The sequence below is a fragment of the Galeopterus variegatus genome, unplaced genomic scaffold (genome assembly GCF_000696425.1).
Source record: "Galeopterus variegatus unplaced genomic scaffold, G_variegatus-3.0.2 Scaffold701, whole genome shotgun sequence".
NCBI lineage: Eukaryota > Metazoa > Chordata > Mammalia > Dermoptera > Cynocephalidae > Galeopterus > Galeopterus variegatus.
The window spans coordinates 444,096-458,814 of NW_007726812.1; the positions used below are offsets into that span (position 1 = coordinate 444,096).

The 14,719-nt window shown below is 51.1% G+C and overlaps 1 protein-coding gene across 1 annotated transcript in view; it reads right to left on the bottom strand.

Annotated features, from left to right (window-relative positions):
* Positions 1 to 4,936, bottom strand: part of BSN (bassoon presynaptic cytomatrix protein) — a 105,889-nt gene extending 100,953 nt beyond the window's left edge. The window contains exon 1 of the mRNA XM_008571562.1: positions 4,728 to 4,936. Coding sequence (XP_008569784.1) covers positions 4,728 to 4,936 — 209 coding nt within the window. The remainder of the gene's footprint in view (positions 1 to 4,727) is intronic.
* Between the last annotated feature and the right edge of the window lie 9,783 nt (positions 4,937 to 14,719).

The following is a 14,719-nucleotide window of genomic DNA, read 5'->3' on the forward strand; positions in this document are numbered from 1 at the left end:
CCGAGGGTTCGGATCCCACATACAGACCGGCTCCCGCTCACTGGCTGAGCGAGGGGCGGGAGCAACACCGAGGCTTGCGATCCCGTTGCCGGTCCCCGGTCCGGTACGGGGGCAACACTGAGGGTTGCGATCCGTTGCCAGACACGGAAAAAAGACAAAAGACAAAAAAAAAAAAAAAAAAAATGCTAGAATTCTTGGCCAAAAGAATGAAATTTAAATCTGAATCGCTTCTAGGTATAATTTCCAGTTTATAGGAAAAATATAGAACAGAGGAACATTATACATGACACCACAGGGATGCAGTCAGCATAATCCAGAATATGAGAAACCACAGGACAAATGACATGGTTCTCTAATACACAAATTTCAAGGGGAAAAGAAAGGAGAGGAATCTATATATTTAAAAAAACTGGAGAGATGTATCTGACAGACACAATGTGTAGCCTCTGTTTAGATCACAATTTAAACAAACCAACTGTAAAAATAAATTCATAAGGCAATCAGAAAAATGGAACCCTGACTGGATATTTGCTGAGATTAAGAAGGGATTGTTATTCTATTTAGATGCAATTATGGTGCTATGGTCATGTTTATGCAAAGCCCTTATTTCTTGGAAATACACACTGAAATATTGATGAAGAAATGTTGGGATGTCTGAAATTTGCTTATGTGGGGAGTGGGAGGGGAGAGAAATAGACGAAACTTGATTGGCCATGAGCCGATAATGGCTGTGTCTGGGCAATGGGAACATGGGAGTTCATCAGACTATTCTCTTATGTATGTTTGAGAGTTTCCATAATAAAAATTTTTTTAAAAAAAGATAGCCTTTCTCTCCCTAATTTTGCCATTATAACTCTTTTTTATTAATAGCATCCTGTTAGGCTTACTAATGCTAGGAACAACTATACTCATATTAGAAAAATACACCTCTTTCCCTGGCTAGAAATGCAAAAATGGCTGCCCTCTTTGGGTAAAATGTTGACATCATCACCATTCAGATGTGAGGCCACTTTAGTGCACACACCATGACATGCCCTATGTGAGAATCCAGCCACTGGGGCCAAGCAAGATCTCTAAGTGATAAAGGACAATTATTTCTAAACCTAGCTATTGTGTCCTGTCATTATATCTTCACAAATTAGTCCCAGATTTTTCTAGGGCCTGACTGTTAGGTGATATAATAGAACAAGTCTGGCTAATCCCAGACCAGAGATATTATGCCTGACAAATCTATTTCAAGAAAAGAGCTCTGGGTGCGGTTCTTACAGCAGTCTCGCCCACCTTCCAGCAAATGATCAGGTTCTCTGTGCCCAGCTGCCTTTGGCTCAAGATGTCTTCTAGCCTATATGTCATGGCACATAGGCTAGAAGTGAGGAGAGGTGACTTTATTTTTTTTGGCTTTGATCACATATTTTCACGGGTAACGAGAGAGAGGTGCCTCACTTGGCTTTGCCTCACTCGGCCTCATTCTATGCTCACTGTCCCTGCCTGTGTACACTACACTCCTCATGCCATTTCTCTCCCTCTCCACCTCTCTTAACCCCACCATTCTTCCAGGATCTCTCCCTCTCCTGAGGCCTGGCTCTGTCTTTTCACTCTCCCCACTTAACAACCCTTCTATAAGCAGTGTCGCTTTGATATGTCTCAGACATGGAGCTGCCCACAGTGTCTCTCTTAGGGTTCTTCCATAATTTGGCTGTTCAAGACCTATCTGACCAACCAGATTATGAAGTGCTAGAGGACAGGGAAGCAGCATAGACCCTTCCAGGCCCTCCACAAGCCAAGCTCAGTGCTTGCTCTTGATAGCTGGTAAATATACCTTAGCTGACTGACTAAAGGTCAATTTGAAAATGTCAAAACATGTGCAAGTTCACAGGGCTAATATAAACTAAACAGGCTGCCACTGGTCTACATGGCTCCTTTGTGTAATTTCTTTAAAAGGTACTGTCTGGGGTACTGATAAAATTCTGTCTTGATCTGGTGGTGTGTCATGGGCGTACATATAGGTAAAATCCCATCAATTGTATACCCCACTGTACATTAGGCATATTTTCATAAATAAGTGAATTAATGAATGAATTAATTAATTAAAGATGCTCCTTCCTCTACGAGTATGCAACCCATGCCAGGGCACACAGCTTGGAGAGCACAGCTTGAGCCAGTCTGGCACACCTTGGGAAAAGCATGGCATATATAACTGTAAATGGCGACCTGGAGACCAGAAGCAGAAAGCTCTTCCTTGAGGGATTTTCTGATGCTCAGAGCTCCATATCATCCCAATGGGCTAAGAGGGAGTACTATGGTTGCGGCAGCACTGCTACTCATGGGATTCAAGTCTGGCATTTCAGCCACAAACACTGGAGCACATCCTCACAGAGCCCAAGACAGCTCAGTATGAATATGAAAAGACTAACTCAGCCCAGGGAGACAAGGGGTAATATAGCAATAAGAAAGAGATAGGACTCAAATCCCCCAGAACCTCAGTTCCATTCCCCACTAAGGTTAGTAAAAATGATCTCCCCTTTATCTGATCCTCTACTTACCTCTATGAGGTTTCTGACTGCCCCCAAATTCACAGTCTTGCTGGAAATAAATAGGTCCCTGCTCCAATGCTCTTTCCTGAATGCCCAGAAGCACAGCCACAGGGCTTTTTCTCCATCAAGGGGCCAATCTGTTCAGCAGCATCTCAGAACAGAACATGCTAAATTTGGCATCAGGTACCTGAGACGCTCTGGTGAGAGGAAGTAGAAGCCATTCTGACACTGAAGGAGAGACAGACCATGGAGGTGCTGCTCAGCTGAGGCATTATGATAAGATGAATATAAGCTGGAAGAGTAGATCCCATTTTGTAAGGGTCCCCACTCCTGAGCTTTGGTGACAAAAAGCCAGCTTACCTCCTGAGCCTGATAGTCACAGGTCCTCAGCACCACAAGCCAATGTGTGAGCCTTGCCCACAGCCAGGTGAGAGACTGTGACTGCTAAATCCAGCAGAAGCCCATAGTTCCCCTCACCCCCAGCAGTTCATAGGTCTGCCCTGCAGCAGAATGCGTAGATGGAGTAGAGATGAAACACTGAAAAGGAGTATGAGCAGTAGATGGCAGCCTCCTTCTCACCTCTCTGAGCTGCCCAAGTCTTTCCAAAATTTCATATTTGGCTCTGTAACAACTGATAAACTACAAGCAGAGCAGCCTGTTTGATTACCAGAAGGGAAATGCCAAATTCCCCATACAGAGAACTCCTAATAACAAGGTGTTTTACCATTCAGCCATAGAAGCTTTCCCTTGGAGGGAGAGCACTGAAGCTTGGGTGAGCCTCCCTCAAGCTAAAACCCAAACAGCACCTCAACATGCAACAAAATGGACAATGTTTGCAGAGCTGAGAGCTGTGTGCTACCCAACTGTATTACTGTAATAGCTAATATAAAATGGACAAATCCCACGTCTAAAAAGGATGCTCACAGGCTGTCCTGTGGCAGGTTTTCAGGCTATTAAGAGCCTTCATAAACTGTTAATTGTCTAAGAAATGATTTCTGAGGAAATAAACACATGAGAGGCACAGCTGGACAGCTATGAATCGAAAATTATGCTCCCTCACAGTTTATGTGCCTCCACACAGAAAATCCAAGGCAACATATATCAGCAGATTCACGTGGAGCCAGAAGCGTCCCCTCCTCCCAGTTTTTGCTTATCTTCCCCAGGCTTATAGAAAATCCAAGGCAACATATATCAGTAGATTCACGTGGAGCCAGAAGCGTCCCCTCCTCCCAGTTTTTGCTTATCTTCCCCAGGCTTATTTGGTGTAAAGATAATGCCTTTCATTTTATCCTGTTATCTCTTGGTAGTTTTCCTGAGTTTTCAGTCTACTCACATTATATGTAGACATTCCCCTCCACTGCATTCACTGCCACTTGACTGTTTTTGCAGGACCTGTGTTGGCATACATTTAAAACCAGCTGGTTTCACGGTATTTGATCAGATATGTTCTCTTTAAAGCATTTTATGTGGGTTTCAGCTTTCCTGCTGATTTGAGGTGGTGATATAAATCATAAAAGGCAATGAGAACAAATCTGATACTAGATGATTCAATAGTATTTTTGCTTTACCCCAAAGCGTGTCACTGAACCTTGGTGAAAACACATGACCCTGTTAGTATTGCTGGGCCTAAATAAGTACCTTTAGGTGTCCAGTGGGCAATTTTCCTTTCCCCAAAGATGGTTACAGCCACTAAATGCTCGAGGAAAGTGCAAGACCAAGTTCATGGTTCAGCTATCTCCGTATCTCGCTGTTCCTCGCAATGACACTTATCTTCCCTGACAGCCACTCCCATTGTGCTCTTTCCTCGGCCCAACACAATGGACAAATGCAGACACGGCAGACGTTTTCCATCCCAATGCTCCCCTGTGCGGAGGGACCAGGCTAAGGTTACATAAGACCCTCCTGAGCGTTCGGGCCCCAGCCTTGAGGGGAAGCGACTTTGGGGTTCGTGACGGAGTCACAATCTGCAGGCCCCAATTGACCCCTGCGCTCGCCATCCTGCCTAGCCAAGGCGGGGCAGCTGGAAAGGAAGGGCCGCTTCCCGAGACCACCCGGCTCGCACCAACCCGGCAGAGTTCAAAGTGCGACCGGACGTCGAACCTTGCTGTCCACACTAGACTGCGGGATCCCGGGCCCCGGGCCCGGCCTCAGTCTGCAGCTCCCCACCCACCGGGCGCTGAGATGCGCGCTTACCTGACCGTGACCCCGGGGCCGGGGCCGGGGCCAGCGCCAGGGGCCGGTGGTCCCGTAGTCGCCCTCGCCGCCCCAACCGCGGGGAGCTGTCCGCCGCCAGCCGGTGCTGAAGGCGGCTTCCCTGAGCCGGGGCCGGGGCCGGGACCTGGGCCCCCGGGCGGCAGCGGCCCTTCGCCAGTGCCGCCCTCCAGACTAGCCTCGTTGCCCATGGCGGGCAGGCGGGCGGGGTTGGGGATCGCACTGCGCCCGGGCCGGCGACCCCCGGGCGGTGCTCACACTTTAGGCACCTCCGCCGCCGCCGCCATCTCCCAGCTCTGCTCGCGCGGCTGCCTGCCGCTGCGCATGCGCATCCCTCGCGCCCCTTCCCTGCACACGCCCCCCCGGCGCGCTCCCGCCAGCCCTCGAGGACGCGTGTTCACGCACCAGTCTCGGGGTAGGCAGAAAACAGCCGCCGGAGTTTGCGCACGCGCCCTCAAGAACCGACGTGGCTGGCGTGTTCTAACCGTAGCGGCATAGGGACTGGCGGGATAGTGCCACCGGTCACATATGGAGGATCACCTGCTACTAGAAGCGGCTGCGGGGACGTGGCGCCATACCCTGCCCTGGAATTAGTGGCTCTTTCTGCCCCGGGGAACTTGGGAGTAGGGGCTCTCCTTCGGATAACCTGAGCGCCGCAGCGGGCGGGCGTCGTGAAGACAGGCCTCGGAGAGTGTGGCCTCCAAGGATGCGCAGGAGTTAGAAAGGCAAATGAACAAGGGTGTTCAGAGCCGCAAGGTTGTAAAAGTTAGGAGATAGAGGATATTGGGTGGTAGGGCCCGATTGTGAGGGTGTTGAAGGCCAGCTGGGGAGTGAAGAGTTTATCCAGATGGCAATGGGAACCATCTGAGATTCATGCCGAGGCCTGGTCCCACGGAACAAGAGTCTCAGGAAGCGTCCCATGAAAGAATGGAATGTGTATCAGGGCTGGCCTGAAGCCAGCTGGAAGGCCGCACCAGCAGGCCCTGGACCGTGACCTTGGGGATGGGGAAGAAGAGATGATGATTCTCAGAAGCCTTCAGCTGTGGCTCCCGGGGACTGTCTGCAGGTTGCCTCTGTATTAACCTGAGAGCATACAGAGTTACTTTTCTGCTACCTCACGTTGACCTGCATTTGCACACAACTCAGGATCAGTTGCCTCATGGCTTCTCACACAATCCTGTGCCTTCCTGAGGGAGGATATTTCCTAGAAGATACAGAATATATTCCAAACTGTTTCTGGCTTCATAAATCATGGCTGTGTGGAAAGACTTGAGTAACTTAGACCCATTTTACAAACCTATTTAATTCTAATGATAAAGAATACATCATATGGGATGTCAGCAGTTCTAACTTGACCTGGAATAATCCAGGGATCTCAGTGAACACTGGTAGCCAGGCTGATGGACAGACCAGTGCTATATCAGTTCTGTCGAGGAGAGTCCAGGACCTGCCCTGGGTTTTCACCCATGCAAGCCAAGCTGTTCCTCCCAACCTTTGGGAAGGAGCAGGTAAGAGAAAGAGGAAATGTAGAGCCCTCACTTCCTGCTGTTTTCTCCTGACTTTATATGTGCTGCCCTTCAGGCTAAACTGCCTGGCCTTACTGGGACTTCTTAGGATGAGGAGAGCCTCTCTGCCTGCATTATGATGGTCTTTGCGGTGTTTCTTCCTGTACTGCAGGATGTTGGATTCAGCTTTTTGGGTGTCTGGTGACTACATGTGCACATTTAGGCTTCTCAAGGGTCCACATCCCAGCCCTACCAGATCCGACCTTGGCATTTGACTTAGGCTCACTGAGCCTCCATTTCCTAGTCTGCAAAGTTAGGATATTAGTAGCCCCTATAATATGGGGTGTTATAAGGGTGGAGTGGCTGATGTAGGTAAAACATAAGTAGAAGTACCTGATGTTGTCATGACACCTGACAGTTCTATTATCAGTTGTATCTCTGGTGGTAGTCTGGGATTTAGGAGCTTTGTTTCACACCTTCCCTCCTGGGGAAGAACATGTACACAAGCACTATAGGCAAGCCAGTGGCCTGACCCTGTCCCAACCTAGACTGTTCTGGCTTCACAGACACCAGTCAGTGTGGGTTGGGCTACTTGAAAGGAGGTAAAGGATGTTTATTTTTTGTTTTTGTAGAAGACACAGAAGCTGTGGCTTTCCACAGATTTAAATAAACATGCCCCTGGTTCCTGTGGGGGTAATTAGCCCTACCCAGCCATTGAGACTGGGGAGTTTCCCTCCTCTGAGTAGATTCCTGGCTGTCAGCAGACCTCCAGGGTCTCTGCTGCCTTGGTGACAAAGGACACAGCACGGTGGACCCAGGAGGACCTTGGAAGTTCCTGGTGCCCCTTCTCTCCTCCCAAACTCATTTCCTCTGAGGAGCATCCCCAGGAACATGCCTGCCCTGTCTACATCCACCTCTGGCTTTCAGCCCAGAGACTCCTGCCAACTGTGGGATGGTGCTGGCCTCTGATTGTCTGGGACTCTGCTTCAGTCTCACATTTTTATTCAGTGTCCCAGGGCTTGTTTTCTTGCTCTTGACCTACACTGGGGTTCCTCAATGGCAGGGCCTTGTGCAACTTGCCCTATCCTCTGGGCTGACCTTCAGCAGGCCCTCATCAGTTGATAGTTGGGCTGGATTCTCCATTCTGCTCCCAGAATTTCCCTCACTTGCACTTCCGGGTGTCTACCAATCACCCAGGCTTACAAGCACCCCAGAAAGACCTTTGGCTATACCTCCTGCATTACTGTATCTAGGCTGCTGACCCAACAAGTAACATGGTGCTGAGGTTGCATTCAGTTTTTCCTCATAGAGGGGTTGTTGGTGAGCTGTCTTCACTCACCTGAGAGAATTCACTAGGCATGACTATACTTTATGACAAATGAATAAATAAATCTCTTAGTTTGTGTACACCAGGTGTGTGGTGTGTCTGATAACATTCCCTCCTGGGTCCACCAGGGACAGGATGGACCTGGAGACCCTGCAGGAGTTTCCTCACCCTCTAAGCTTCACTTGCTGAAGTTATCTTCTTCCCAGTTCAGCATGACATGTGACACAATGCAACCATTTTGGAGAAAGGTCAGTCTACACGCCAAAACAGAACTGATGGATGGACATGTGTCCACTTGCTTCTCCAGCCTGGGCTCTCAGACACTTGTAGAGGGGAAAATGGAATTAGACAAACATTCATCCAGGTAGGAAAAGGCCCCATCAGAACCAGCTCACTGCTGGGATTTGTGGAAATGATTTGTCACTGGAAGGCAAATCTTGGGAGAACAAAGAGATAACAGGACCCCAGGAACTATACCCAGTGGCTCGCTGGGCCATGGGCAAGGCAACAGCAGGTCAGTGCCAGGAAGGGGAGGAGGGGTAGAGCTCAGACTTTGGATCTTTCCTGCTTCCATACACAGTCCAGTTCACCCTAGGCTGACACTTTCAGTGTGGCAACCTCCACATGGAGACTCAGGATCCAAAGACGAAGATGTCTATGGGGATGAAGAAGAATGGTAAATTTTGCAGGCAAGAGTAGGAGATAGATAGATCAGAAATGGAAAAGAATGGAGAAGGATGACTGAGGATGGTTCTGGAAGACACAGTGCCAAGGACTTTGGACTGTTACAGAGAGGCTGAGAGAACTGGCTCCTATCTAAAGAGCTCCCTGAACCCTGTGCCCTTCTTTTTGCTAGAGCTCTTGAGGCGTGTCTCACCTCCCAGTGAGAAGCAACTCAGGAAATTGGCTCCCTGCCCCCACTCCTCTGGGAAACAGAACTAAAGAGGAAGGAAGGAAGGAAGCCCAAAGAAGCAGAGACTTTCTCTCCTGGCTGAGGCTCGTTGGCACCACTCACTAACATGGGGAAGAAGGCAGCTCCACAAACAAGCCTCAGGCTGGCATGAGGCTACAAACAGGAGACCTAATCTTTGTCCCAAACAACCTTGCATGTGTACTAGGTCTACAGCTGGCCATGGCCCTTAACAGAGCAGGAAAAGGGAATAAGGCTGGAAGGTATAGAATTTGCTTGATGCCTTGCCTGCATAATTCCTTTACTATTGCAATGTGCAAATATTTACTTGCATTATGTGACAAAAGAGCAGTAAAAAATGGTCAGAAATGTTTATCACTAGCCTAACTCCACTGCCTATGTGTTGCTCCCAAGAAGGCTAATTAAGCTCCATTGCTATTAGAGTTACACACTTCTGAAGGATTGTTATGACAAGAAAAAATAATGAAGCCATGGTTTCTCCAAGTTATAAGTGTACAAGTCAAAACATACTACTTTCCTTGCCCCTCTGTGCTCCCACAGACAGGCCCTCTGGGCTGGCTTTGCCTATCTCACTCATGCATTCGTGCACTCATCCTCCTTCAGCCAGTGCGAACCGAACTCCTACTCTGTTTCAGACCCAAAGAAGACTGTGGGACCTGCCCTTGAGGAACTCTGTTTGCAGGAGAGAAGCAAGCACACAAATTGTTTCCAATAAACAATAGAAAATGCCACCTAAATCCCTACTGTGATCCTTCCCACTAGAATCCAATTCCCATGAAGTGCCCCCCACATCCACCTGTGTTCCATGGATTGGGGGAGAACAGGCCCAGGAGGAAAATCATACTCATGCCTTCTCCTGACCAGCCCGTGTGTCCTACCCCAGGCAACAGAGGTTCAGACATGACTTGGAGAATTCAGGGGAGGGGACAGCTTGCTTGACCCGTCCATCAGATTCATTTCCACATGTCTTCAGGGAAGTCTCTTAGAGGGGGCCCTACCTCCTGAGCCCTCTGTAGCTCTCCTACTGCAAACCCAAAGACATTACTGAGAATTAACCTTTACCACTAGGGATCTCAGGCCGTGGGACATAGCCACTCTCTCTACTGAGCTCCATCTCTGTCCTGATCAGAATGGATTGTAGCAGGGTTTGCTTGCTGAATCATTTTTACTGAGTGCCTAGGCAGCTCCTAGGAGCCGCCAGAAGACCTCCTGCCTTCCAGGAAAGACAGACAGAATAAGGCAGAGAGTGTCTCTGATGGTGAAGCAAAATCCTTGTACAAGTAGAAGCGTCCATAGGACCCTGTGTGTGGCAAAGGTCCCCTAGGCCTCTGCTAGGATGGATGATTTCAATTCAGTTAAATTTGACTGGCACTTTTTGAGCCTTAGGATGAGGACAGCACTGTTCTAGGCCCCGAGGATATAGCAGAAATCAAGGCTGTTGAGCCTACTCTGCACCCACCGAGCTTGTGATCTCCAAATCTGTCCATTGCCTGTCTGCTGCTCAAACCAGGCCCAAAAACTGGTGGGCTCAATTCCTGGCCCTCAGTTCAGGACTACTGTCCTGCTCTGCAGTGGTGGATGTGGCCACAGCATCATCAGGCCAGCCTGTAAGGGCTAAAGTCACACTCAGGCATCAGGGTTGTCTGAGGAGAACCCTCCCTGGCTCTCCCAGGTTCTAGGCTGGGTGGTAGCAAGTATCAGTCATGTAGGAACATCTGGGTTATCAGTGCTATTTATGTATTAATAACCCCTCCAGCTGGGAGGCCTGACACAGGCATCAGTTTTCCGGGAAAGCAGTTCTGACAGTGAGCTGATAGTGCAGACTGAGAATTTCTAGTAAGTCTGGTCAAAGGACATCCTCCATCTGCTACCAAGAGAGCAGTTCAGTTGAACTGGGCCCTCCCATCTTTGCTAGTGCTAATTTCAACCAGGTCCACACCCATCCCATCCCAGCTCTACTCCAGGGGTCCTTTTAGGGCTCACAGGATGAGGAGGTTGGAGTTCCAGGAGTAAGCTCATGTGCTACCTGGGACCCGGGGCAGGGCTTGGAGGGCACAGTGGTTGCTGAGTCAGAGCCATTGGAGTCACAGTTGATGTCTCCTCAGCCTCTAATGTGCACACTAATCACTGCACTGGACACAGGAAAGCAGAGATGCCCTCACCCCCACCACTAAGTGCTCCTCAAACAAGCACAAGACCACATCCCATTCAGCATCCTCCATGCCTAGCTCTTTGCCCAGCCCAACCAGGTACATGTTTCCTGATAGTGAGTTCATCTGGGACAAAGTCGGTCCCCTCCCCAGGCATGCCCAGAGACAAGCTATTACCAGCCTCTAACATATCCCACCACTATCACCACCACTGTCATGTGCTGGAGCCAGCCCCTTTCTTCACCTCTCTCTCCCAAGACCTTTACAATGGAGGTGCTAAGGGAAGTGGAAAGTAATCATGGACCACTGGGTCCAATTCCCTGGAAAGGGAGCTGACCTGGCTTGAACTCTGACAATTTTGGCAGGCTCCAAACTTGGGCTTTGCCCTCTACAGCCTGAGACTGCGACACTGTGACAAAAGGCAACAGCATCCTCAGCCCTGGCCCTGACAGCCCTGGCCAGCTGCCCAGTGTATACCTGAAGCTGTGGAGATGGCTTTGGAAAAGGTGTTCCCTGGGATTTCAGCGTGCTTCCACTCCAGGGTCGACCCAGGGAAAGAGTGAGTCACCAGCTGCCCCTTCCATGTCTGCTTCTAGTGCCAAGAGTCCTCTCTGAGGAGCACAGACGGGGGGGAGGGGGGGGGCCTCAAGCACACAATCTGAGGCTCCTGGCCTCCATCCAGGACCCTCTCAGATCCCACAGTACGGTATCATATTATCCCCCACCTTTGAGCGGTGCCCTCAGGAGCTCTCAGGCTGAAGGAAGAAAACTAAGAGAACATCCAACAAACACTGAGCTCTACCGCTGGGCGCCGCGGGCCACGAAGCCTGCAGGCATGCAAAAGCTAAGGCGATCCCGGGAGTGCGCAAACTTAGGGTTCTTACTGGTTCCCCACTACATACTTCGAGGTTTGCAAGCTGGAGCCCCAGGAGCAGAAGCCATCCGGAATCCTGTGCCCCAGACTCGCACTTCCTATTCCCTGTTGGCTTCACTTTCCTAAGGAGAACAGCCCCCGCGGATGACAGGCTCTGAACCCCAGCTACACTCGCCCGGATATGCTCAGGGACTGTGTGGCGGTAGTGGAGAGAAAATGGCCCGGTCACACCAGCAGACCGCGGCTTGGCTCCGAGTGGCTCCCGGCCTTAGGCCTGCCCACAGCCCCTCTCGGCCCCGCCCTCCCCTAGGCTTTTGTCCGGGTCCCGGCAGTCTCAGCTTCGCCCTCGGCCGGCTTCCGTCCTGCCCTGCCCGGCAGGCCTTAGCCCCGCCCGCAGCTGGCTTGCCCTCGCTCTCACCTCACTCCAGCAACGTTCTTAAGCCCGCCCATAGCCCGACCCTTCAGCCTCGCCCACTGCTGACAGCTTAATCCTCTAGCGCCACCTCCTGGTAGCTCGCGGGCACTGTCCCCCCTCCTGGTAACTCCCGGGCATTGTCCCCCTCTTCTGCCGAGTTGCTGATGCCCCACTCTCCGCCAGGCTCATCGGAGGGGCATCTGGAGCCACTACCAAGGTTGAGAGCTGCCCCCACCGCCAAACCTGCCCAGGGGCGTGGGCCAGGCCAACGGAGCCTTCCACAGGGACACGGACAGACCAACTTCATTCTACCCCAGGTGAGACTGCAGGGTCACCTCCACCAAAGGTGAGAACAGTGGGGATAGTGAGTGCCCCAGTGGCCAGGTCTCCATGCTGCCCTTGTCCTTCCTGCAGGAGCACCCTAGCCCCAGCAGGTGGGCACCCCCATTTTGAACCTCTTGCTCTATCTCCTCTAGACCTTCTGAGTCTCCATAGGAAAATAGAATTTAACATCCCTCAGTAGGGACTTCAAATAATTCTTTGCTGCTCTACAATATGAACAAAATTTTATAATCAGAAAAAACTCTGGGGCAGAGCCCGTGGCGCACTCGGGAGAGTGCGGCGCTGGGAGCGCAGTAGCGCTCCCGCCGCGGGTTCAGATCCTATATAGGGATGGCCGGTCCGCTCACTGGCTGAGCGCGGTGTGGCCCGTCTCAAAAAGGCCAAAAAAAAAAAAAACTCTAAGATGTTTTGGTCATACTTAGAATAGAACTTGCTTCACGCTAGCTGCAAGACGTGGGCCAACTCCCTGGTGCTCTCTGGACCTCATTATGATAGTGGTTGAGAATATGAGCAAAGCAGGGAAAAAGTTAAGTCACCAAGCTATTTGGATTTTTAAGATGTGGTAGTATACAAAGAGGAATGAAGCTCACCCTTGAGACTGATGCTTGAGTTGTGCCTTCTATGCTTTAGAGGAGCTGGGAAAGGGCTTCTCCTAGGAGCTGGTTCAGCCTGTTGAGAACAAGGCAAGGCAAGGCTGGGTGCTACAATGGGGTGAGTGATGAAGAGTCTCCAGTCCCCACCAAACTTGTGGTATCCTAGAGGGCCATCCTGGCCAGGAGCTCCTAGACACACCACAAGATTCCCAGCCAACAACTCTGGCCCAGGGATCTTGGCCCAAGACGCCTTTACACCAGGGGTGAATGCAGATTCTTCTAGCCTTGCTTGGATTCTCTGCTCCTTTTGCAAGCATACACATTGGGGTGACCCATTATCTCGACTCCACCCCCTAGTTCTTGGGGTGTCCTAGAGCCCCTTGGAGACCAGCACTGTCCCCACTTTACAGATGGGGAAGCCAGACCAGAGGAATCTCAGGAACTTTCCCTGGGTCAGAATCAGGTGGCAAGGCAGATTCCTGTGGGTTTGAAGGAAGGGTCCCTTCCTTCCTGTCCCTCCCCTCTATCACCCTCTGTCCAGTTCGAAAGACCTGAGCAGACAGTCTCCACCCTCACCAAGGAAAGGTCACAGGGATGTGGCAGGAGTGCTGCGGGGGCAGGGGACTTCCAGGTCAAACAGTAGATATCCTCCATCCCCCAAAGGAGGTAGGACAGGGCAGAGGCCAGAGGTCTTTATGACTTCTCTTCTTCCTGCCCTGCTAGCCTTACTGTTCCCTGGTGAGACCAAGTATTCCATTACTTAAGTTCAAGACAGTGAGTCCACTCATAACCCAGTGGCTTCAGGTTAAACGGTAAGCAGAACTTCCTGAGGTCAAGAGGGCAAGGACAGGGTCATTTCCTGGACCCCTGCTGCTAGGCCCGAAGAGTGAGGCATGTGTCCCTGAACACATGCTGAGGACAGCCTTTCCTGGTACTTATCAGTCCAGTGTGCACACAGGTCCTAACTCCACAAGCAGTGGTTTGACCTTCAACAACTCTCCACTCGGATTCAGCATTATCTGCAATACAGGACCAGTCTCCTCCCTGGATCTTGGGGTTTGTGAGCAGAGGAGCAGTCTGGGGTCTGCAGCAAGAGATGGTAAGGAGCGGGTAGGGGTAGCAGTGAGCCCAGAAGACACCAGTTGTTTTATGAATGCCTGATCCTGCCTCTGAAGAAACTTTGTCTCCTGCCTCCCACACCCCAGGACAACCCATCTTCCCCTTCCTGGGCACTGAGTCATGCTCAGCTCAGCCTACCCAGCTGGACTGACCATCCCAGGCTGGGCTCTTAGGGTTAGCCACCAGGAATCAACAGGCCCACCTAGGGCAGAGCAGCCTGGCTTGAAACCATTGTCCCCTTTTCCTCACCCCAAGGCCAATGGAAAACCTGCCTTGAGACTACTTGGGAGACCAGCCAGCCCCAAGCCCTCAAGACAGTGGGTGAAGGAGCTAGGGTGAAGCAGCATCCAGAGGCATCCCTAGGTCCCCATCTCACAGGGGCCCGGCCTGAAGGACCCCTGCCCAGGAGCTGCAGGGGCTGACCCACTCTGGGGCAGAAAGCCTGTGATGGGACCTTTCCCACCACTCTGCCACCCCCTACCCTTTACAGATGAGGACTGAGGACCAAGGAAACTTGTCTGCTGGCTCACAGGTAGAAGAGTTGCTGGGTGGGGAAGAGGACTTATGGGTTGGCAGAGCTTCTGGAGCACACACCCAGCACTCCCAGGGGCACAGAAATGGTAAGGCTTGTGTGGAGGCCATCAGGCCACCTCTGAGTGGGCCTGACGGAGTCTCATCTTCTATCACATGAGCCCCCCCCTACTCATGTCCAGGAACC